The following is a 22,678-nucleotide window of genomic DNA, read 5'->3' as shown; positions in this document are numbered from 1 at the left end:
TGACCTCTGCTGGACTGTTCCTTTATCCGTGTGACGTTTTCTGGCCTGTCTCTGCCTCTGGTTCTGTGAAGTGGCCCCTCCTGAGCCCTCCAGCCTGCGCGTGTCTCCGTGTCCTGCTCTCAGCTCAGTGTCATCACCCTCAGTGCAGCCTCTGCTCTGGGACTGCAGCCCGGGCCACACTTGCTTTCACTGTGGCTCCCTGTAGCTCTGGTGGTGGCCCCTGCCCTCCTGCACCTTTACTCCACAGGTCTGCCTCTGTGGGTGCTGGTATCCCTCCCTTGCCTCCAGCTCCGGCCTGCACACTGGCGCTGCCTCCCTCTTGCCCTCTGTGAAGTACAGGGTCTCCTTTGTGGCTGAATCACTGAATGCAAGCTGGAGGTGGGACTGGGAGCATTCAGGAGCGCTGACGTCCCATGGCACCGTGACTTACCCAGCGTGGGGCTTGTCCCTGATGTTGCTGGTATTGGTGGTGTCGCTGTGGTTCGTGTCGTGGACTGAGCTGTGGACTTTGTGGCTGGGCTGGTGGTGGATGCCGTGGCCCAGGTCGTGGCCTGGGTCACAGCGGGTTTTGTGGCTGTCGACCTCAGCGTGGCTGTGGGAGTCTGCCCTGATGTGGCTTGAGGGGTGATGGCTGTGGTCGGTCTCAGTGGTTCTGCAGAGGACAGCCACCCGGAACAGCCCCTTGCTTTGGGTCTGTATCTCCGAGGCTCGTGTCCCAGCCCCCTGCCTTGTGCCTGGGGTCCCTGGCCTGCTCTCTGGGACTCAGCCTCCTTGGAGGGGCTCCTCTTGCCTTTGTTAGGCCTTCTCGCTGTTCTCCTGGCTGTGGTGGCCAGAGCCAGGCAGTGACCACACCCTCATGGGACTGTGGCTGCCCCATGCCCACCCCTGCTCAGCTTAGCGGACTATTTCCTCTCCACTCTGGGGTCCCTGGGTGGTGGATGGGGTCCTGCTCATTGTTGGGGGGCAGGCTGCCTGGCAGAGGCCACGCAAGTCCCACAGGATTTCCAGTGACAGCATCTGGCATCACGGAATGGCCCCTTGCAGTGAGAAGCTTGTCTTTAAAACTTTTTCAGAAAAATTCCATTTTTCTCCCAAGCATAGGAAATTCTGCACTGAAAGTCTGCTTAGCTGGGAGGCGGGGCCACATGTGCACCCACCCTAGAGGCATGCCAAGGACCCCCCTGCAGCTGCCCTTTCCACGGGCTCAGCCAGAGGCTCCTTACCTCCCGAGGAGGCCGTGGGCTTGGAGGGCGTGAGTGTGGCTGGGACGAGGGGTGTCTGGGTGGGGCCAGCAGTGGTGCTTTTGGAGCTGGGTGTGGGTCCAGTGGAGCTGAGGAGTCTGATGGTCGTGGCTCCCATCGTGGGCCAGACTTGTGTGGGTCGTGAGCCTGAGTGGGGCAGACCCGCCTTCAGGGCTGTAGGGCACCAGTGCATCTTTGGGGAGCAATCTCCCCCCTGCCTGCTGGACCCTGAAGCCGGGGAGCCTCACAGGGCCAATGTGCTGGGCATGCGGTTCAGGGCTGGCTTGTGGCCTCTGAGTGCAGCATGGCTCCTGGCTGGGCCTTCTGCATGGCCGGGGTCACCACTGTGTGCTCGCCTGTGGGTCCAGCCTGGGCCACGGGGACCGGGCTGGCTGTGGGCTGAGCTTCCCCCACCGCCCCCGCTCTGATTGCCAGGTTAGACCCGGGAAGGACGCAGTGCCCCCTGCCCCCTCCCTGCTTCCCACCCTACAGATTTGTCCCGGTAGCCAGGGGGAGCCCAGGAAAGGGTCTGCATCACCTTGGCACCTAGTGTGCATGCAATCACCTGTGATGGGCGGCTGCGGTGTGGTGGGTGGCACTGCAAGAAGAGGGGGTCAGCTCCTTGTGGCACTCACGGCCTCCCCACCCCTTGGGGCCTCGGGAGCTCCGAGGACCTGAGTCAGAGATGCTCGCCAAGGCCGGGGTGGAGGGGATGGGAGGGGCTGGGAGCACCCCTTTCCCCTCTCTCCCCTTCCACTTCCCAGGACGATCCCCTCTACCCCCTGGCACCCTGCAGGCCTGGTGAGGGTAAGGGGAGCTGGGGGACTGGTGGAAGAGGGGACGGGAGGGCCCAATTGGGTTCAATGCTGTGATTTTCCCTTCGTCTGCTCCATGGGCTGGGGCTGCCTGAGTCTCTGGGAGTCTCAGCACCCGAAGGGGCCAGGGTTCCAGGCAGCAGAGTCCCAAAGCTCACGGAAAGGCTCCCAGCGCCGGGGCCCTCTGCCTTGCTTGTGAGGTGCGGACGTGCCTCCTGCTTGTGTGCAGGGCAGGGGTTCTCAGGGAAGCAGCCTGGACTTACCGCATGGCATGCACACGCCCTCCTCGTGGTCGAAGTACTCATCCTGGGAGCAGTTGTAGCAGCCTAGAGTGGAGAACGGCCAGGCTCTGTGGACCTGTGGCCAGCCAGGCGCACCTGCGTGTCTCCTGTCCTGGTGGCCTGCGTGTCTCCTGCCCTGGTGGCCTGCGTGTCTCCTGTCCTGGTGGCCTGCGTGTCTCCTGCCCTGGTGGCCTGCGTGTCTCCTGCCCTGGTGGCCTGCGTGTCTCCTGCCCTGGTGGCCTCCTTTCTCTCTGCCTTTTTTGTTTGTTTTCTTTTAAGACGGAGTCTCGCTCCATTGCCCAGGCTGCAGTGCAGTGGTGTGATCTCAGCTCACTGCAACCTCTGCCTCCCGGGTTCAAGTGATTCTCCTGCCTCAGCCTCCTGAGTAGCTGTGATTACAGGCGCGTGCCATGATGCCCAGCTAATTTTTGTACTTTTAGTAGTGGTGGGGCTTTGCCATGTTGGCCAGGCTGGTCTTGAACTCCTGACCTCAGGTGATCTGCCTGCCTCAGCCTCCCAGAGTACTGGGATGACAGTTTCACCCCTCAAGCCTTGCTCTAAGCCACACCTTTCACGCCATGCCTCCCTCAGGCCTTGGTCCCTCACCCGCTGCTCATCACCCAGGGCTGGGGCTTCAGAGCTGTCTTCCAGTCCTTGCCTCTCCCTGGACCTCAGACACCGCCCCTCTCCTGTGCTCCATGATGCCTGGACGTGCTGCCCGAGGCAGGGGCCTTGCACTGCCCTCCTGAGCCCAGCATGTCTGCCCCTGCCCGTCTGGATGGCTCCACACACCACCTTCCTCCACCAAGTGTGTGGGCCAGCGCCTGTGAATCCCAGGACCGTCCGCACTCAACCTCTGCCTCGGGGCAACCACAGGCCTCACAGAGACCCCTGCATCCTGGCCACGCCCCACCCCACACCCCTCTGTACCCTACACCCCTCTGCAGCCCCATGCCCCTCCCTCGATTGCTCTGCCCGCTGCCCTGGCTTTCTCAAGGGTCCTGGCAGCTCCTCTGGACACCCTCGTGGCTCCTCCTCCTCACCTTTCACATCCTCCCCCACACATCTGCCTCCCACCAAGGGCCCCAACCACCCTGTGGTGGGTGCCTCAGCTGACACTGGGTCTGTCTCCTTGGGCGCCGCTCCCTGGCTGGGAGGGAAGCTCCAGGGTGCAGGGCTGTGTTTTTCGTAAGGCCGGGTCCCCAGGAACCGGCCTGGGGGACAGAGGTGCTCCAGACGCGTCTCTGAGCGAGTGAATGACTGTGTGTGTGAAAGATGAATGTGTGAGTGAAGGGACGTGCAGGAGTGAATGTGTATGTGTGAATGAATGTGCGTAAATGCAGGTGTGAATCTGCGTGAGTGCATGTGAGTGAATGTGCGGATGGAAATGTGTGAATGAGTGTTTGCAAATGAATGTGAACGTGTTTGAACATGAATGAATGCCTGAATGAATGTGTGAATGAGTGCATGAGTGTGAATGAGTGAAGGGGTCCCCTGCGCATCTGTGCTGCCTCCCCGCCACCTGGCACCTTCGACGTTGCTGCCTGGGACGCTCTGTGGCCGGCCGGGGCAGAGGCAGGGCTGGTAGTGCCATGTGCAGTTGGCCTCCTCCGTGTACTGGTACTCGCCGTGGCCGTCCTGCGTGTGGGTGTTGTAGAAGCCGCAGTAGATGGCTGGGAGGAAGGCAGCTGTCAGCTGGCGGGGTTCCCAGCCCTGGCCCTGACCTGGTGGTTCCCTGGGCGTGCGTGGAACCTGAGTGTGGGTGGGGAAGGCCTGGGCCTTCTTGATGAAGCCTCCCCTGGGCAGCTGGGGGCTGGGGGAGGTGGAGGGTGGCCCTGCAGGGCACAGCTTGGCGCCTGTCCAGGGAGAGGGGCCTGTGGGCGAGCCCTGCGCCCGGCCTCAGTGGTGCTGGGTGGTACGATCACTCACGGCAGAAGGCCGGGGTCCTCCAGTCCACGCACACGCCCTTGTCCAGGCAGGCTTGGGCGTAGGCAGCCACGGCGTCGCACAGACACTCACAGTCTCCGCCGCTGTCACACCCGCATGCGTCGCGCACGCAGGCCTCGTAGTAGGGCAGGTGGTACACCTGTGGGGTGTGTGCCCGACAGCATCTGGCTGAGGGAGACGGCTGGGCACCAGGCTTTGCTGCCCGAGGGACCCTCAGTGTGGTGAGGCCGGATGTGGTGGCAAGGGCGCTGGCACTGGGTGAGCAACTCCTTGTGGACCTCAGCACTGACCCCGACCGCCAGCCGCCCTCCCAAAGCCGATGCCAACACAAAGGCCTGACCTGCGTGTGTGCCCTGAGACCCCCCCATCTGGACTGAGGTGCTGCTGACCATGGCCACCGCGGCCCCACCCAGGGTCCGCTCCCCCCACACCACGCTTTCGTTCAGCAGCGGGGGCCAGGCTGTTGCGCTGCCAGGTGCCCCATACTCTCAGCTCTTACTGCCCCCCACCCCCCACCCTCCCCTCCCCCTCCCCCAGCTGCGCACCAGGTCAGGAAGCGTGTTCTGACCACCAGCTCCCGAGCAGGGGGCCCACCCGGCGACACTGCCCCAGGAGGCACATGGCATTGTCTGGGGTGTTGCTAAACTGCCACGGCGTACAACTCGGTCCCCACATCAGGCCCCTGAGCGCAGGCAGAGGGTCTGGAGCTCTCTGTGCCCAGCCCTGGCAGGTCTGGGATCCCCGTGCCGGGCTTCCCTACTGTGAGCCAGGACAGGGTCTGGTCCCCACCCCCGCCCCCGCTGGACATTTGTGGAGGGGCCGGCGTGCGGCCCATGCCCGGCGCCCACCTTGCTGTGGCAGGCGGCGAAGGTCTGGCTGTTGATGATACTGCACTTGCGCTCAGCCCAGGAGCGCCGGAAGGCGTTGAGGCTGCAGGGGTCTGCCACGAAGCTCACGTCCCCGCACAGCGGGCTCTCCTTCCACGAGTTCACAAACTCCAGCTCGCTGGATGCCACGTACTGGCTGCGTGTCTCGAAGTCGTCCTTCATGTTTCCGTTGAAGTTGCCGCACAAGCCGCAGATGGCGTCCTGCAGGCAGCGGCGTCAGGCCGGGCCCCAGGCCTGCGGCATCGTCTCCACCCCTGTGTCAGGCCAGGCCTGGGTGGGCACTGAGCCATGTGGTACCTGAGAGGCTCGGGCGATCCTGATGAGGATGGTCATGTGCCTGTTCCAGATGAGTGTCAGGTTGTACCTCCCGGGGACGCCGACGTCCACGGCAAGGCTCAGAGCGTCCGGCCTCACCCGGAGCTGCACATGCGGCTCCTCCCCGGAGACTGTGTAGTTTCTGTCCGCCAGCACGACGGACAGGCCCTGTGGGGGAGATGTCATGGGGCGGCCTGTGTCTGCCCTGCCTCCCCGGCACAGCCTGGACCAAGCTCTTGGAGGCAGAGCTGCCCGGGTCTGTTATGGCCACGCCTGAGGGTGCCTGCTGAGAGCCAGCTCGGGGCAGAAGGGAAACGGGGCTGAGGGCTGAAGCTTGGGATTCCTGGAGAATCCTTCCCTCCCCTCTGCCCGGGAGACACTCTGCAGCCCCTGAAACCTGGTGGGAGACAAGCCCCTCGGTCCTGAGCGTCTGGCCAGGGAGGGGCAGCAGGCACCCCTCAAGGAGAGGCAGGTGGCGGGTTGCCCTTTGGGGCAGGACCTGGGGGCTCCAGTGGGCAGGGTCCAGCTTCGTGGCAGGGCCCCCACCACCCCTCCTGCCCTGCTGGAGTCTGCTGGCCGCTCACCCCCAGGAAGAGCTTGATGGCCCGAGAGCAGGTGACCCCAGCCTTCCCACAGACCACGTTCTCCGTCAGGATCTTGAAGGTGGGCTGGGAGTCATTGGCACCACAGCCATCCTGCAGGGAGAAGGTGCTGAGGTGGAGCACTGGGGGCCGTGCTGTGCCCCTGGGTCCCCGGCCCCCGCAGCCCGAGCCCGGCGGTTACCGTGGCCAGGAGATACTCGCAGCTGCCGTCAAATACAAAGCGCTGGCCGTCGAAGGTGACGATGTGGCCCTCCCCATAGAGGGTGCAGGTGGACGGGCAGTGGGCGGCCTGTTGGCAGGCCCACCTCCCACTTGAGCAGGTGCTGTGGAGGCAGCAGGTGTGGGTGGTATTGGATGTGGTCCCTGGAGAGGCCAGGCTGCACCTCTGGACGCCCCTGCCTGCGGGACAGCCAGCCCCACCCCGGACGGCCCCGCCTGCCCCACATGGCCCCAGGAGCCCAGAGCGTCCAGAGCAAGGCTGTGTCTCACCAGGTCCTGCAGTCGGTGTGCAGCTCAGCTCCCCCAGGGTAGGAGACCCCCGAGAACTCACACGGGCACTCCTCGGGAGGCACACACTGCCCGTCGGCATTCTCGTAGAGGCCCTTGGCGCAGACACAACCAGGCTCACACTTGGTAGGCACCTGCAGGGAGGCAGGTCAGCAGCCCCTGGGAGGGTGGCCTCAGGTGCTGTTGCCCAGCCCTGGGCCCCTCCGAGTCCTCCCGGCGTGTCTCCCAGGCCCTCTCCTCGAGTACACCTTTGCTCTGCAGCGTTTGTGGGCAGCTGGGCTTCCTCCATTCGCAAAGCTTCCCCCACCTTGTGGAAGGTCCTGGGCCCCTATGCACACGGCTGGGCTACTGTACCCACCTCCACAGTGGCAGCCCACCCTCCCCAAGCTGGCACCGGCCCACTGTCCACCAGCATCCAGCTGCCCGGCCACGGAGCCGCTCCCGCCTCCCTGCTGACCCCAGGCACCCGCCACAGGGGCAGAGTGAGGCCAGGTCTCCAGGGTTTCATGGAAACCCTCTCTTGGCCCAGCTGGTCCGGGCGTTGTGCCCCATCCTACACGACCCTTACACAGGTGACACCGGTGGCCAGCATCTGGCACGTGGGGGCACAGGCCGCCCCGAACTTGTTTTCGGAGGACTGGCTGCAGGACTCGAAGGTCTTGGGGGTCGGACAGGAGGCTGCGGGGAGGGGGGCCGGTCAGGACTCTCAGAGGAAGTAAGGTCCTCACGGTCCCAGCCTGCAGCCCGCGCTGCCTTACGTACCCAGAAACATCTGTGGCCGCTGTGGGCAACTCAGCCGCCCATTGGTGCAGTAGCTGTAAGAGAGAGGCCACATGATCCCGCGGCCCGGGGGGGACCCCCGCCTGGCCCCCCTCATGCCCCCGGCCCCTGTTCGCCCCTCACCAGGTGGCACCATTGATCACGGTGGCCTGCTGGGCCAGGATGAACTTGTAGCCCTCCAGCGTGCAGGGGCACTGGGCCTTGTGCACACACTCGCCCTTGTGGTTCAGATAGGTGCCGTCGGGGCAGTTGCAGCCATCCACAGGCACTGCGCTGGCGTGGCACTCAGCAGCGCGGTCGGACAGCGACAGGCAGGTGCGCTCACAGGCTTGGCTGTGGTAGCTGAAGGTGCTGTTGCCCGTGCAGGGGATGGCTGCGGGGGATGCCTGCATCAGACCCTCAGGGAGGAGGTGGCGGGGGAGGATGCCTTGGGTTCTGCTGCCTGCCTGGGGCCCCAGGACCCCTGCCATGACCCCTGCCCACTGTGACCCCGCTCCAGCCCCACCGGGTGCTCACTGCAGTTCTCCACGCTGCTTCTCCAGCCCCAGAGCAGGACGCCCCGCGAGGAGCAGGCGTGAACATAGTCTCCCAGGGCGGCGCAGATGTGGGGGAAGGTCTCCTCGTAGTTGCAGGCCTGATATACACACCTCTGCGGGCAGAAAGCCGGCATGGGCTGGCAGCAGGCACCCTCCCCTGGGGATGTTGGGGCCCCAAACCTCCCACCAGGGCCAGGATGCCCCTAGGTGCCTGACTGTCAGTCTCTGCTGAGGCTTCCCCCGCAGCCCTCACAGACGCCCTCAGGCCCTCACCTTGTAGAAGGGCGTGGGGTTCACCGTGGCGTGGCACCTCTCGAACACTGTGCCCATCCTCAGCAGGACGGAGCAGTGGGTTTCCGCACACACCTCTGGGGACGACCGGCCGGGGCATGGGTCTCCACCCCTCCCCATTCCAGCCATGGCTCCTCCCAGGGACCCCCCCTCCTCCCTGGTGGCTGGGTCTGTGGTCCAGTCCAGGGGTCTGTCAGAGCCATGGGGTCTGGGGGGCAGCTGGGGGAGTGGGAGGCCAGACACTCACTGTTGAGCTGGCTCATGGAGCAGGGGTCAGTCTCACGCTCCAGAGCAGCTGGACAGTTCCCTGCCCGCCAGGAGTCCACAAACAGCGAGGCGGTGCCCTCAGGGATGCCCAGGCTGGTGGTGAAGTCATCTGTCGTGTCCCCGTTGAAGTTGCCACAGAGTCCTGAGCCGGCAGGCCGTGAGCACGTGTGAGCTGTCCCTCCTGCACCCATTCCGGCCCCCAGGCCCAGAGCTCCCAACCCTCTTGTAACCTCGCCCTGGGTGAGCGCCGGTGCAGGCCACACGTGCCTGTTACCCCTGGGGCTCCCCGGACACAGACGTCGCGTGAGCCTCTCTGGCCAGGCCCCGTAGGGACGAGGCACCAGGGCCACCCGGAGGGGCAGGGACTCACCTCTGGTCTTGCCTCTGAACTGGGGCCCGACAGTGATGTAAGCCTGGAAGACGGGGCGCAGCTGCACCACAAGCTCCAGCCCGAAGCTGGTGGCCATTTGGAGGTGGGTGGACGACTGCCTGAAGACCGTGATGTTGCCTGCAGAACGCAGCACTCAGCAGCCCCCTGGCCCTCCCCGCCCGCGGTGGCCCACCCCGGAGGCTTGGCTCTGGGGGCAGGGACTGGGCTGGGACCTACGAGTCCTGTAGGGCAGCCACTTGGCGCCTCCGTTGTTGCTGACAACCTCGTCCTGAGAGATCACGATTTTGTCCTGGAGGGAAGGTGGCCTGAGTCAGGCTCGGGCACCAGGGAGCAGAGCCCTGCTGGCAGGGACGGGTGCGGGAGAGGCCTCACCTGCCTGGAGAGGTAGACGACAGCCACCAGGGAGGTCTCGGAGTGCGAGAAGCCGGACTTGTCGTATACGGCCATGAGGGTGCCGTCTTCGGGAAGCTGGGGGCTCTGTGTGGGCAGGCGGGGCTCAGCCACAGGTGGGGTCACTGGGGGTGCCCCTTCCCACGGGCCACAGGGCTACCTGGAGGAGGATGTAGGTGCAGGTGCCATGGAAGCGGTAGGGCCTGGCGTCGAATGTGGTGACAAAGGAGCTGCCTTCCAGGGAGCAGTGGCCGGGGCACGGCCGCTCCGTGCACGCCCAGCGGCCCAGGGTGCACTGGCTGTGGGTGGGCGTGGGGGGGACCACGTGGTGGGCAGGGTGAGCCACTGGAGCCAGACAGCACCCCTCCCCCATCCTGGGCCAGTGGAACTCCTACCAGCCTCCAGAGCCTCCTCTGCTGCCTCCCTGCTTGGCAGCCTCCCCCCTTGGCCACCTCCCCCTCCACCTCCTCCCCCCCTGCCACCTCCCCTCTTCACTGCCTCCCCCACTCTTCACTGCCTCCCTTCCACCACCTCACCAGGTTCGGCAGGCAGCTGTCGTGACTGCCCCAGGGGCATACGTGGCACCGTTGAGCACACAGGGGCACTGGGTGACAGGCACGCAGGTGTGGTTATTGGAGAGGTCGTTCAGGACTGTCCCTGCAGGAGAGGGGCTTCTTGGGGCTTGGTGGGACTGACGGCCTCCCACTCTCCCTGGTTTCGGGGAGATGCCCCCCAGCCTGTCCATGGCGTCTCACTCCAGCTGCACTTGCCTGTACGTCTCTGTGCCAGACACTGTGTGTGCCCAGCCCCTTGCACCAACGTGCCCAGCCAGGGTTCCTGGTGAGTGGTGGCCCCCAGCAGGCGGATACACATACCTGTCCCTTGGGCCCAGCTCAAACCCCACCTTCTCTTAGGGGCTCCCAGACCCCAGTGGGCGAGACCCCCCTGCATGTGGTTTGCAGGGTGGTGGTGGCTGGGAGAGCTGCCAGCTGGAAGCATGGCGAGCGTGGGGAGGGGGAGTGTGGGGGGAGGGGGCGTGTGGGGGGAGGAGGAGGGAGGGGATGGGGGAGTGGAGGAGAGGGAGGAAGGGGGAGGAGTGGAGGGGGAGAGGGGATGGAGGGGGAGAGGGGGTGGAGGGGGAGGGGGAGTGGAGGGGGAGGGGGGTGGAGGGGGAGGAGGAGTGTGGGGGGAGTGGAGGGGGCAGTGGAGGGGTGGGGGAGTGTGGGGGAAGGGAGGGGGAGGGGAGGGGGAGGGGAGGGGCCCACCCAAGGCAAGAGGGCTCCTGGAGCTAGGACTCAGACGGCAGAATGTTGGGGTGAGGCCAGTTGGGGTGGGTGAGGTCTGACGCCCCCTTGTCCCCAGGATCTCTCCAGGGGTCCTGGGGGGAGTGAGTGCCTCCACCGCCCTCACCTTCCGGGCAGAAGCAGCCGAAGGTGCAGGTGCTGGAGCAGCTGTGCTGGGGATTGGAACAGGTCTTCACGCAGGCCGAGCCGCACTCCTGGTACACCTGGTTGGCCGGGCACTGACCCACGGCTGTGGGCACATGCGGCTCCGGTGAGAGGGTCCCACCTGCCCTGCCCCTCCCCGCCCCACCCTAGCCGGGGAGAGGACTTAGCCCAGCCCCTCCTCCATCCAGAAGCTGCCGCCAGGATCTCCTGTCTCTCAGACGAGGGGGATGTTGGCGTCTTGTCAGGCGGTTCTGGGGCCGGGAGAGCTGGATCTGCAGCCCTTGGCCTTGCTGTCCCCAAGCCCTTCCCAGAACTCACGGCAGAGGCTGGGGCCCCGCCAGCGGCGGACGGGCTGCTGCTCCATGCTGCACTGGCGGGAGTACTCAGAGAGTGTGGCGCAGCTGCTGTTCCCCGGGCCTGGCTGGGTGGCCACCATGTCTGCCTGGCAGCTCATCACGAAGGGCTCCTTGGGCACGCTGCACTCAGGGGCCACCAAGGTCACAAGCTGGGTGCAGATCTGGGCCTGGGGGCCACTCGGGGTCACAGGGGCAAAGGCCACACCCCATGCCACCATGCCCAGTAGGTTGGGACAGGCTGTCTGTGATGGGGCTGCTCGTGGGGGCCCTTGGTGGCCTTGGAGAGCTTGTCAGACCCGGGGTGAGCCCCCCTGGAGCCCCCTCACTTACGTGCTGGGCCTGCCGGACCGGGGGGCTGGGGATGGCCTCGAAGGCACAGATCTCGCTCGGGTCGTCCAGTTTCTGGAGGGCAGCAAACTTGTGGGGTTCCAGGAGCTTGCCTGGGGGTGCAGGACAGGGGTCAGCACTGTGGGGGTTGGGCCCCAGGGGCTCCCCCCACCTAAAGGCCTCCCAGCCCTGCCCCCCACCTACCCTCCTCACTGACGAACTCGTTGGTCACCTTCCCATCAAAGTTCCCGCAGAGTCCACACATCTGGCCCATGTACTTCTGCTCCACCAGGACCTGTGGGAGGCAGCTCTGCTGGGTGCCGGGGCCAGGGGACCTCGTCCGCTGTGGAGGGCTCTCAACTCCTGCTCCTGGACCCAGAGCCCCTGCCATCCCCCACCCTGCTCGTCTGCAGGTGCTGCCTCTTGAACCTGCCTCTTCTCATGGGAGCCTAACTTTCCAGTGGGGAAGCTGAGTCACCCACAAAACCCAGTCCTGGCTCAGGTTGCTGGCCAGGGGTCCGCAGCTTGGCGTGCAGTGCCTGGCTGCCCAGGGCTGGCCGGGACTCCCGAGGAGGGCAGCCCCTCCTGAGTCCCACCTGCCCCCCAGTGTTGCGGGCCCCAGGTTCACCCTGGCCCCCCGTCCTCACCATGAGGTGGGCGTCCGGGCCCCACATGACCTCCAGCTCCAGCTCCAGCTGCTTGGCCACCAGCCGCACGCTCTGCCCAAAGGGTGTGATCTGGAGCCCGTTGCTCGTGTAGGGCGGGCTGATGACCCTGTGGGGCCAGGGCCGTTGGTGCTCATCCCTCTATCCTCCGGCCCCGACCCCTGGGACCTGGGTTCCAGCCCGCCTGGCCTACCCGATGTCCTTGACTGAGATGGTGCCTTTGCTCACGGTGACGACGGAGGCCCCCAGCTCCACGATGATCCGCGTGATGCTTCCATCTGGGCCTCGCCGCAGCTGGATGCTGAAGGTGGGGAAGGTGTCCTTGCAGGTGGCCGCAAAGATGTAGTTACACGTCCCCGAGAAGTCATACACATGGTGGTCGAAGGTGGAGAAGTGCCCGAGCCCCCATGTGGAGCAGCGGCCTTTGTCCAGGGCTGCGGAGAGAGCGGGGCCGACTCAGAGCCCGGGGTCCCCACCAGCCTGGCCAGGCACTGCTAGGACAGGGCAGGGCAGAGCTAGGGCAGGGCAGGGCAGAGCTAGGGCAGGGCTAGGACAGGGCAGAGCTCACGCATCTCCCTGGCCAGGGTTCTAAGTTGGGGCCAGGCTGTGGGAACCCCAGACATGGGCATCCGAGTGAACACAAGTGGTGTGGCATATGCGAGTCAGCTCCACCGTGGGCACATGTACACGTGTGTGCGTGTGCATGTGTACATATATGTGTAAACACCTGTGTATGTGCAGGGTGTACACGTGTGTGTTGTGTGTGTACACATAGGTGTGTTTTGGGTGTGCATACGTGTGTGTGAGGCATGTCTGTGGGCATTGGGGGTGTGTGTGGGCCTGTGTAGATGTATACAATGTGTATGTGTGTGTTGGGTGTGTGTGACGTGTGTGTGTGATGGGTTTGTGTATCAGCTGTGTGTGTAGGGTATGTATATGGGGTGCATGTGTGTGTAGCGTGTGTTGGGAATGTGTGCATGTGTATGTCGTGCATATGTGTACATATCTGGGATGTGTGTGCTAGATGTGTGTGCATGGGTGTTGGGTGTGTGTCCAGTGTGTATTGGGCTGTGTTGGGTGTGTGTGCATGTGTATGTCAGGTTTATGTGTGCTGGTCCTATGTGTTGGGTTGTGTGTGTGTGTGTGTATGTGTTGGGTTCTGTGTGTCTTGGGGGTGGCCTGGACTCTGGGTCCCTCTCTCCTGCAGACCGGGCCTGGGTGGTTTGGGCAGCATGTGTGTATGTATGTGTGTGTGTTGGGTTGTGTCTGTGTTAGGTTGTGTGTGTGTGTGGGTTGGGTGTGTGTCTCTTGGGGGTGGCCTGGACTCTGGGTCCCTTTCTCCTGCAGACTGGGCCTGGGTGGTCTGGGCAGCATGTATGTGTGTGTGTATGTGTGTGTGTGTGTTGGGTTTTGTGTGTGTGTGTGTGTTGGGTTGTGTGTGTATGTGTTTTCAGTTGTGTGTGTGTGGTTGTGTGTGTGTTGGGTTTTGTGTATGTGTGCGGGTTGGGTTTTGTGTGTATGTGTGTGTTGGGTTCTCTGTGTGTGTTGGGTTGTGTGTGTTGGATTGTGTGTGTGTGTAGAGTTGTGTGTTGGTTTTTTTTTTGTGTGTGTGTGTGTGTAGGGTGTGTCTTGGGGTGGCCTGGACTCTGGGTCCCTTTCTCCTGCAGACTGAGCCTGGGTGGTCTGGGCAGCATGTATGTGTGTGTGTATGTGTGTGTGTGTTGGGTTGTGTGTGTGTATTGGGTTTTGTGTATGTGTGTGTGTTGGGTTCTGTGTGTGTGTGTTGGGTTTTGTGTGTATGTGTGTGTTGGGTTCTCTGTGTGTTGGGTTGTGTGTGTATGTTGGGTTGGGTGTGTGTGTGTTGGGTTGGGTGTGTGTGTGTGTTGGGTTGTGTGTGTGTGTTGGGTTGTGTGTGTGTGTAGGGTTGTGTTTTTTTTTGTGTGTGTGTGTGTTGGGTTTTGTGTGTGTGTGTGTTGGGTTTTGTGTGTGTGTTGGGTTCTCTGTGTGTGTTGGGTTGTGTGTGTATGTTGGGTTGGGTGTGTGTGTGTTGGGTTGGGTGTGTGTGTGTGTTGAGTTGTGTGTGTGTGTGTGTTGGGTTGTGTGTGTGTGTGTAGGGTTGTGTGTTGGGTTTTTTTTTTTTGTGTGTGTGTGTGTGTGTGTGTGTGTAGGGTGTGTCTTGGGGGTGGCCTGGACTCCGGGTCCCTCTCTCCTGCACACTGGGCCTGGTTGGTGGGTGGTCTGTGTGCAGGGTCAGTGGCTGCTGTGCTCTTACCTGTCTGTGGAGAGTCCTTCGGCCTCTGGGGGCCTGGGCTGGCATACGCATCGGGTAGACCTGTGAGGACGGGACCCGCAGTTGGTGCGGGGCTCAAGGCTTCAACAGCAGGCCAAGCACTTGGCCTCCCCTGTCGTCCTTCATGCGCCCCAGCTTCCTGCCCTGCTCCTGTTCACTTCCTCATTCGTCCGCTGATCCCCAGTTCAGCCTGTGCCGTCACACCCTCGGGGTTCGGCAGATGACGGGCACCCTGTACAGGGCACTCACGGCTAGGGCCTCCTAGGCAGGGCAAGGAGGGGCTGGTGTGTGTGGCAGGGGCTTGAGAGCTGAGCTGACAGTGGGCTGTGCCCACCTCCCCAGCTTGCCCGCCTGCTGTCCCTGAGGGGTCTGCTTCCTGTGGGGTCCACGCCAGGCCCCACAGCCAGTTTTCCCTGCTCCCAGTGGCTCTGGGGCTCTAAACATGGGCACTTTCCTGCCTGTCAGCCTTGGTGTCAGTTCTGGCACTGAGGCCATGGTTGCCACAGGAAAGTCCAGACAGCCAGGTCAGGGTGACCCCAGGGCAGGGCCGAGGGAGATGCCGCACCCTGACCCTGGATGCTGGAGTGGGGCTGACACCCCCCAGGTCCCACCCCCTTTGCCCAGAGGGAGGCTTCTCCCACCTCTGGGTAACTCCCTGGCCCCTGGCTCCGGGACTGTGGCCTTATCTGTGTCCCCCATGGGCCCCTGATGCCCGAGAGCTGGTGGGGGACGTGAGCAGGATCCAGGACCTCTCCAGACCCTTCTCAGAGGCCTGCAGAGCTGTGACCGGGCTCCCCTGGGCAAGGCCCCCTGCAGCTCTGTTCCTCCACCTTTCACATGGGGTGGCACTCGGGGGGGATCCCCTCTATACACAGACACCTCAGCTCAGTTCCTGCACCTTTCACATGGGGTGGCACTCGGGGGGATCCCCTCTATACACAGACACCTCAGCTCAGTTCCTGCACCTTTCACATGGGGTGGCACTCAGGGGGGGAATCCCCTCTATACACAGACACCTCAGCTCAGTTCCTGCACCTTTCACATGGGGTGGCACTGGGGGGGGAATCCCCTCTATACACAGACACCTCAGCTCAGTTCCTGCACCTTTCACATGGGGTGGCACTCGGGGGGATCCCCTCTATACAGACACCTCAGCTCAGTTCCTGCACCTTTCACATGGGGTGGCACTGGGGGGGGAATCCCCTCTATACACAGACACCTCAGCTCAGTTCCTGCACCTTTCACATGGGGTGGCACTCGGGGGGGAATCCCCTCTATACACAGACACCTCAGCTCAGTTCCTGCACCTTTCACATGGGGTGGCACTCGGGGGGATCCCCTCTATACAGACACCTCAGCTCAGTTCCTGCACCTTTCACATGGGGTGGCACTCAGGGGGGGAATCCCCTCTATACACAGACACCTCAGCTCAGTTCCTGCACCTTTCACATGGGGTGGCACTGGGGGGGGAATCCCCTCTATACACAGACACCTCAGCTCAGTTCCTGCACCTTTCACATGGGGTGGCACTCAGGGGGGGAATCCCCTCTATACACAGACACCTCAGCTCAGTTCCTGCACCTTTCACATGGGGTGGCACTCGGGGGGGATCCCACTGCAGCAGGTGCCTCATGGCTGTGTCCCCTATGACCCTCACTGCCCTTGCCCTGCCCCAGCTCAGGAGGCTCCCCAAGTCCACTGGCTCTAAGTCTGCTGCCCCAGCACTGTCTGAGCACGGCGGGAGGCTTCATTCCTGCCCCGGCTGTGCTTCCCATCGGCTGGTCCCTTGCCGGCCGTGGGCCTCTGGGCCGGCTGGTCCGCCACCCCCGGTCTCAGCCTCTGGACAAGCGGCAGGTGCACGTTGTTCCTTCTGCGTCCTTGGCGGCCGCCCACCGCTGCCTCCCGGCCCACCGAGGCCCAGGCCCAACGCCCAGCTGTCTGACCTCACACTCTGCTGGCCGAGACCCCTCCAGTGCTGGCTGGGACAGCATTCAGAGAGCGTTTGTGGGGGTGATGGGCGGACACCCCCACGTGGCCCTCCACTCTCTGCAGTGACCACAGCTCAGACCTCCAGGCTCTCTGGATCCCACCACACCCCCTCCCTGGCTCTGGGGTCACGCTCTGCTGCAAGGTTAGCCCCACTCCTGGTACTTATCCCCAAGCTGTCCTAGGTATGCAGGGGGGGCCGGGGTCCCAAGCAGAGGGCACTGCTGGGCTGGCTCAGAGACCTCCCCATCCCCCATGGTTGAAGGGTGTTGCCCAGCGTGGTGGGGAAGGGTCTTCTGGGGAGAGAAGGGGTGGGGGGGCTTGGGGGAGCAGTGGGGTACCCCTGGGGGTCCCACTGCACTCTGAGCCTGAGGCCCCAGGCTGGCAGCAGCTCTGAGGTGAGCTCCATCTTGCCAGTGTCCACCCCTGGAGGCTCCTGGCTATGGAGGAGGGCCAGGGCCAGCTCAGAGAGGAAGGGGGAGCATGGGACCCTTGGACTGGTGCCTTGGTTGGCAAGAGGGTCTACCCAGGCCTCAGGCTGTGGCCACAGAGGGTCCCCTCAGGGCTGGCTCGTTTTAGGGGCCAGGGGCAGGACTGAAGGCTGCCTATGGCAGCCTCAGGGCAGGTGGGTGGCAGAGAATCCAGGATGGTGGTCTCTCCTGGGTCCTGCCTGAGCTGGGTGGGGAGCACGGGGGAGAGGGCAGCCTGCCCGCTGAGGTCCTGAGCCCAGAAGGCCATACACCTTCCCTTCCCTTCCCCCCACAGCGGCTACACCAGGGGAGGCAGTATCCCTACCAGGGGAGGCAGCGTCCCCCACTTCTGTAGACTGGGAACCTGAGGCCCAGGGCAGCAGGGACTGTGCCTCTGCCCCCACACTCCAGAGACCTCTGAAGACTCAGGACCACGCCGAGGGGAGGGAGAGAGCGCCAGGCCTGGGCACCCACACACCTTCCCACTCTGCCTGTGGGACCTCTGGACCCACTCCATCCAAGCTTCCCCCCACTGGCCACTGCCAGCTCACAGGAGGGCATCCCTGTCCAGGACCCATGGGGTCCCTGACCCCAAATGGCAGAGCCCAGCACCGAGGCTGCGGGGGGAACCCGGGGGCGGGTCACTGAGCCGAGGCGGGGCCTCCATCTATCAGCGTCTGTGTGGTCCGGCTGGGGCCCTGTGGTGCCCAGTGCCCCCCGCCACACTCACCAGCGCTGAGCAGGGCCCCGCAGAAGCACAGCAGCAGCCAGCGCTGGAGCATGGCGTACAGGGCAGAGTTGGCTCTGGCCGGGCAGGCCTGCTGCTGCCACCAGTGCAGCTTGAATGGCCGGTCCTGGGTGCCTTATATAGGGTGGCGGGCCCTCCCCCGCCATGCCTGCCTGCACCCCACGGTCCAGCCCGTTAATCACCACTGCCGGCGGGCACAGCGGTGGCCAAACAGGATCTGGGCCTGCTTTATCAGGCCTCACTTTCTGTGGAAAATCCTGCAGGCAGCGCCCGTTATCACCCACTCACAGCAGGGGGTTGACGCACACTCGCCCCCAGAGGTCTTGCAAACACCTCCCGTGTCTTTCGGGGCCGTCCAGGCTGGGCCTCCCCGCTGCCGGCTCAGCGTGGGCACCGTCAGCCACACACCTGGTGGCTGGGATGGACCCGCTGGGGGAGCTGGGGGGCACTGGGGCACCTGCCCTCCCCCTTCTGGGGAGCACCTGGACCCGAGGACCCCCCTGGAGGGTACCAGGCACCACCCCTCACCCTGAGTTCCCCGCCCAGCAGGAAATATCACCTAGTGGGGGACCAGCCCTGCCAGGGGGGTTGGGAGCAGGGGCTCCGCCACAGCGGACAGGCAGTGGCCCTGGGGCTCGGACGGGCCTGGGGAGCTGTGTGCTCTACAGCCTGCCAGGTCCCAGGCTCACTTTTGAAGACCCCTCCTCAGCCTCACCTTCCCCCTGGGGAAGGCTCCCCCCGCCACGGTTTCTTTCCCTACAGCCCTGAGTGCTGTCAGCAGCCGTCTTGGACATGGGATCTCGGCAGGGGGTTGGGGGGTGCACTCCTGACCCCTTCAGGCAGAGGGGCAGGGACTGGGATGACGAGGGCCTCGCCTGAGGGGTAATGTGCCATGCCTGAGGGCCAGGGCAAGGTCTGGTGGTGTCAGGGGGTGGTAGTGCTGGTGGCCGGCAGTGGGGGAGGGAGAGGTGTCTGGCCAGTCACCAAGACTGCCCCAGCCTCGTTTGGGAGTCTGGGGGCCCCTCCTGAAGGGGATTTAGCCCCCCCACCCCCACAGGAACCCTCGCTGGCCTGGGGCTGCTCCCACTACACGCCAACATCCCTCTCTGAGCTGGGACCCCCGAGGCCACCTGGTCTCCCTGGGCCGGGCTTCCCACGTGGGTCTGCACTCCAGTCCCACAGGTGAGCTGGGCCCGCTGGCTGGACCCGGGCCTGCCACCTCCATCCCGCCTGCGCCTACATGCCCGGGGCCGTCCCAGAAGAGGCCCCACATGTGCCTAACGTAGCAGGTGCCGTGTGTTTCACTCAAGTCAGCTTCAGTGTTGCAGAACGTTGCTTGAAATTACAGTAAATTGCTTTCGTAGGAAACTGCTGTACGTGTGCCGCCTGCCCAGGAGCAGCGCACTGGGACGTTCCAGGTGCTCCTGCTTTCATCCGTTCTTGTAGAGATGGGGTCTCACTGTGTTGTCCAGGCTGGTCGTGAACTCCTGGGCTTAAGAGATCCTTCTGCCTTGGCCTCGAACTCTGGAATGACAGGTGTGAGCCATTGCGTCTGACCTTGGCCGTCCCTTCTTAACACACTCAGGGTCCTTGTTCAGGTGAGAAACTGAGGCACAGGAGTGAAGCCCTTGCCCACTCATGCTGAGAGGCTGGACAGACACAGGGCTCACAGCTGGCCCTCGTCTCAGCCCAGGCTTGCAGTGGGGACGATGACAGCAGAGGTCTGAGGGCCCCCTTCCCTGGGTGGGGTCACTGCACTAGGCAGCCGGTGCCAACAGGGACCTCGTGGGCAGGTGGTGTGGCCGGGAGCCCCGTGGCCGTGTCAGCCTAGCAGCTGTGCTTGTCTGGCCGCCTGTCCGGGCTCGTGAGAGCGGAACTCAGGTTATCATAAGGGATCTCATGAGGCTTTGAATGCAGGGGCAGGGATGGGCTGGGGGCGGGAGCTGTTGGACACTTTGCTTCCCCGGTCAGGCCTGCAGGGCTTTGGGGTCCTGGCCACCGAGGCTTCCATGTCCCAGCTGTAAAGTGGCAGAGACCCCTGACCTTGAGGGGCAGTTATGGCCGTGACATTCAGCAAGGAAGTCCCCAGTGTCCCCTAGAATTGGGGGATCCCTGTAGCTTGCACAGGTGTGGGGTGGGTGGGGGTGGATGCCACCAGCCTGCCTGTGGTTGATGCCCGCTTGCAGACATGTGACGTGTGTGTACATGTGTGTGCATATGCCTGTGTGTGCATGTATGCATGTGCATGTGTGCATGCCCGCATGTATGGGCATGTGTGTGCATGCATGTATGCATGTGTGTATGTATGTGCCTGTACATGTATGTGCCTGCGTATGTGTTGAATTTCTGGTAAGAGCTGTGCATCCCAGAATTTATCATCCCCATGATCTCAGGGCAGCTCAGGGTGTGTAGAAGGCCCTGTCCTGAGTCCTGGCAGGGCTCCGCCTGGCACCATGGGGCCTCTGGAGCCTGGGGTCCCTCTCTTCCAGTGCACTCGCTTGGTGGGAAATGGCTGGGCGGCGTTTCTGTCCTCTGCCGGGAAGTGCTTCAACTGGCGGAGCATTTGGGGAGATGAGGGTGCAGGGCCTTGTTCCTGCAGCGACTGGGGACAGGAGCCGTGTCCACCGGCCTGGCTGGAGAGCGGGGCCTGAGGACCGGACACATGGGCAACTGACCCCTCTAAATGCGCAGTGCAGGCCCCGCCCCCATGTCCGTCTGTGAGGCCTGGACCTGAACAGCGGTCACTCCAGGCCTGGCGTGGCTGTGAAGCAGGAGGCAGGGTGGGCCCCGGACCAGCTTCCCGGCTGAGCCGTGAGGGTGGGCGCTGTCTCCTAGGCCCCGGGGCTCCCTGGCCAGGCATGAGCAGACCTTGCCTTGGGCTTGAGGCCTTCTCCCCCGAAGGTGTCTCCAGAGGCTCTGGAAGGGGCTCGGGGCCTGGCTTGCCTCACGGGGGGCCGAGGCCCTGGGTCTGCGGGGACTCCCGTTCACAGAGGCACTGGGATGACCTGTGGGTGGCCCCCCACTGCCCCTCAGCTGGCTCCCCCACTGCCCCTCCGCCGGCCCCCCCCACTGCCCCTCCGCCAGCCCCCCCCACTGCCCCTCGGCCAGCTCCCCCACTGTCCCTCGGTCAGCCCCCCACTGCCCCTCATCCGGCCCCCCACTGCCCCTCAGCCGGCCCCCCACTGCCCCTCGTCCAGACCCCCACTGCCTCTCAGCCGGCCCCCCACTGCCCCTCGTCCAGACCCCCACTGCCTCTCAGCCGGCCCCCCACTGCCCCTCGACCGGCCTCCCCACTGCCCTCGGCCGGCCCCCCCACTGCCCCTCGGCCGGACCCCCACTGCCCCTCGGCCGGCCCCCCACTGCCCCTCGTCCAGACCCCCACTGCCCCTCAGCCGGCCCCCCACTGCCCCTCAACCGGCCCCCCACTGCCCTCGGCCGGCCTCCCCACTGCCCTCGGCCGGCCCCCCCACTGCCCCTCGTCCAGACCCCCACTGCCTCTCAGCCGGCCCCCCACTGCCCCTCGTCCAGACCCCCACTGCCTCTCAGCCGGCCCCCCACTGCCCCTCGACCGGCCTCCCCACTGCCCTCGGCCGGCCCCCCCACTGCCCCTCGGCCGGACCCCCACTGCCCCTCGGCCGGCCCCCCACTGCCCCTCGTCCAGACCCCCACTGCCCCTCAGCCGGCCCCCCACTGCCCCTCAACCGGCCCCCCACTGCCCCTCGGCCGGCCCCCCACTGCCCCTTGTCCAGACCCCCACTGCCCCTCGGCCAGCACCTCCCCTGCCCCTGCCCTTGCCCCGCTGGCCCTGCGGTCAGGTGTGACGTCCCCGGGAGAGTAGGTTGGGTGTCACCCCGAGGCTTGGCAGCCGGTCTTCATCAGATCAAAGGACTGAAAACCGGTGGCTTTGGGGAGTGTTTGGGAAAGGCTTCAGCACCGGGAGTGAGAACGGCCCCCGAGCTGGAGAGCTGCCACCTCCCATCCGAGGCGCAGGCCCAGTGCTGGCCGGGAGAGCTTGTGGCAGCCAGTGCCCAGGTGCGAGGGTGAGGGGGCGAGTCACAGCTTCCTGTTGATCCGGACGCCTGATGTCTTGGGAGGCGCTGACCCTGGGCCAGGTCCCAGAGCACACTGCTTGGGGAGGGGGTGGGAACCCCGAGACCCTGGAGACAGGGTGGCTGGATGCAAGTCCCCCAAGGGGCGGGGACAGGGGACGGCAGGGAAGGGGCATTAGGCCTGCAGGAGGTCACCTGCCCCACCCTCCCTCCAAGGCCCTGTGTGGCTGGGGTGGGGCCGGCCCTGGGTCTCCTCCCTACTCCCTGGTCCCTGAGTATCATTAGTGACCCTACCATGGCCAGCTGGTAGGTCCCCTGTGGTTTTGCCCCCCTGAGCATGTTGAAAAGCTGTCGCTTCCAGTCCAGCTCCTACCTGCAGCCACCCCACCGAATCTGGCCTGCTGTGGCCCCCACCCTGCAGCCATGGATGTGAGAGGAGTGCCCCTCATTCTCCCCAGCACCCAGGGGAGGCCCTGCCTGGCTGCAGCCCTCTCTGACCTCTGGCCTCTGTCCCTAACCCTGCCAACTCCTGTTTTCCACCAGTCTTGCAGACCCCCCACCCCAGCTGCCAGGGTCCACCCTGCCAGAGGTAGAAACAGAACCAGCTGCCTGTCACAGGTGAGGGCCTTCCCAGGGCATGGGGAGGGCAGTGTGAGCCCAGGAGGGCAGCTGTAAGGGAAGGGTGTGCGGCTCACCCGGGCGACCAGCAGCCTGCCCCCCCAACTGAGACCCCGCAGCCCCTGTCCCATGATGCTCAGAGGGCCAGGCACCCCCCCAACTGAGACCCCGCAGCCCCTGTCCAGTGATGCTCAGAGGGCCAGGCGCCCCAGGCACCCACGGTTCTGCACTTTCAGCCTTGACTGGTTGGGGCCTGGGCTGGGATTTGGGGGCATTGTCCCCCCATCTCCCTGGGACCCCTTGTGGGAGCGGGACACTCAGGTGCACACAGCCCCACCCCTGGCCCTGTGCTGCCCGCTGCCCACAGCACACTGTGTGGCCTCGAGTGGACAGATGGTCTCATCTGGCTGTGGGAGGAGCCTGGTAGCCGCTGGACTCGAAGTGGCTGGGATGCCGGGCTGGCCCCCATCC

The 22,678-nt window shown here is 64.6% G+C and overlaps 1 protein-coding gene across 3 annotated transcripts in view; it reads right to left on the bottom strand.

Annotated features, from left to right (window-relative positions):
* Window positions 1-17,629, bottom strand: part of MUC6 (mucin 6, oligomeric mucus/gel-forming) — a 33,107-nt gene extending 15,478 nt beyond the window's left edge. The window contains exons 1-30 of one of the 3 annotated variants that reach the window (XM_054241245.2): window positions 17,523-17,629; window positions 14,319-14,378; window positions 12,240-12,480; window positions 12,029-12,155; window positions 11,586-11,676; window positions 11,385-11,494; window positions 11,017-11,221; window positions 10,661-10,783; window positions 9,787-9,907; window positions 9,411-9,549; window positions 9,233-9,337; window positions 9,077-9,149; window positions 8,840-8,977; window positions 8,450-8,611; window positions 8,185-8,279; window positions 7,892-8,024; window positions 7,499-7,748; window positions 7,358-7,410; window positions 7,164-7,273; window positions 6,578-6,729; window positions 6,270-6,411; window positions 6,071-6,181; window positions 5,469-5,654; window positions 5,133-5,372; window positions 4,267-4,423; window positions 3,867-4,010; window positions 2,320-2,382; window positions 1,780-1,839; window positions 1,224-1,388; window positions 431-652 (exon numbers count right to left, since the gene is read on the bottom strand). In XM_054241245.2, the coding sequence (XP_054097220.2) occupies window positions 431-652; window positions 1,224-1,388; window positions 1,780-1,839; window positions 2,320-2,382; window positions 3,867-4,010; window positions 4,267-4,423; window positions 5,133-5,372; window positions 5,469-5,654; window positions 6,071-6,181; window positions 6,270-6,411; window positions 6,578-6,729; window positions 7,164-7,273; window positions 7,358-7,410; window positions 7,499-7,748; window positions 7,892-8,024; window positions 8,185-8,279; window positions 8,450-8,611; window positions 8,840-8,977; window positions 9,077-9,149; window positions 9,233-9,337; window positions 9,411-9,549; window positions 9,787-9,907; window positions 10,661-10,783; window positions 11,017-11,221; window positions 11,385-11,494; window positions 11,586-11,676; window positions 12,029-12,155; window positions 12,240-12,480; window positions 14,319-14,378; window positions 17,523-17,574 (4,030 nt within the window). In that variant the 5' untranslated portion in view covers window positions 17,575-17,629. Of the gene's footprint in view, window positions 1-430; window positions 653-1,223; window positions 1,416-1,779; window positions 1,840-2,319; window positions 2,383-3,866; window positions 4,011-4,266; window positions 4,424-5,132; window positions 5,373-5,468; window positions 5,655-6,070; window positions 6,182-6,269; window positions 6,412-6,577; window positions 6,730-7,163; window positions 7,274-7,357; window positions 7,411-7,498; window positions 7,749-7,891; window positions 8,025-8,184; window positions 8,280-8,449; window positions 8,612-8,839; window positions 8,978-9,076; window positions 9,150-9,232; window positions 9,338-9,410; window positions 9,550-9,786; window positions 9,908-10,660; window positions 10,784-11,016; window positions 11,222-11,384; window positions 11,495-11,585; window positions 11,677-12,028; window positions 12,156-12,239; window positions 12,481-14,318; window positions 14,379-17,522 lie in introns of all 3 variants that reach the window. The other 2 variants (XM_054241244.2, XM_054241246.2) reach the window with 2 other exon arrangements.
* Between the last annotated feature and the right edge of the window lie 5,049 nt (window positions 17,630-22,678).

The sequence above is a fragment of the Callithrix jacchus genome, chromosome 10, assembly GCF_049354715.1.
Source record: "Callithrix jacchus isolate 240 chromosome 10, calJac240_pri, whole genome shotgun sequence".
Taxonomy (NCBI): domain Eukaryota; kingdom Metazoa; phylum Chordata; class Mammalia; order Primates; family Cebidae; genus Callithrix; species Callithrix jacchus.
This window is presented reverse-complemented; position numbering and strand designations above follow the sequence as displayed.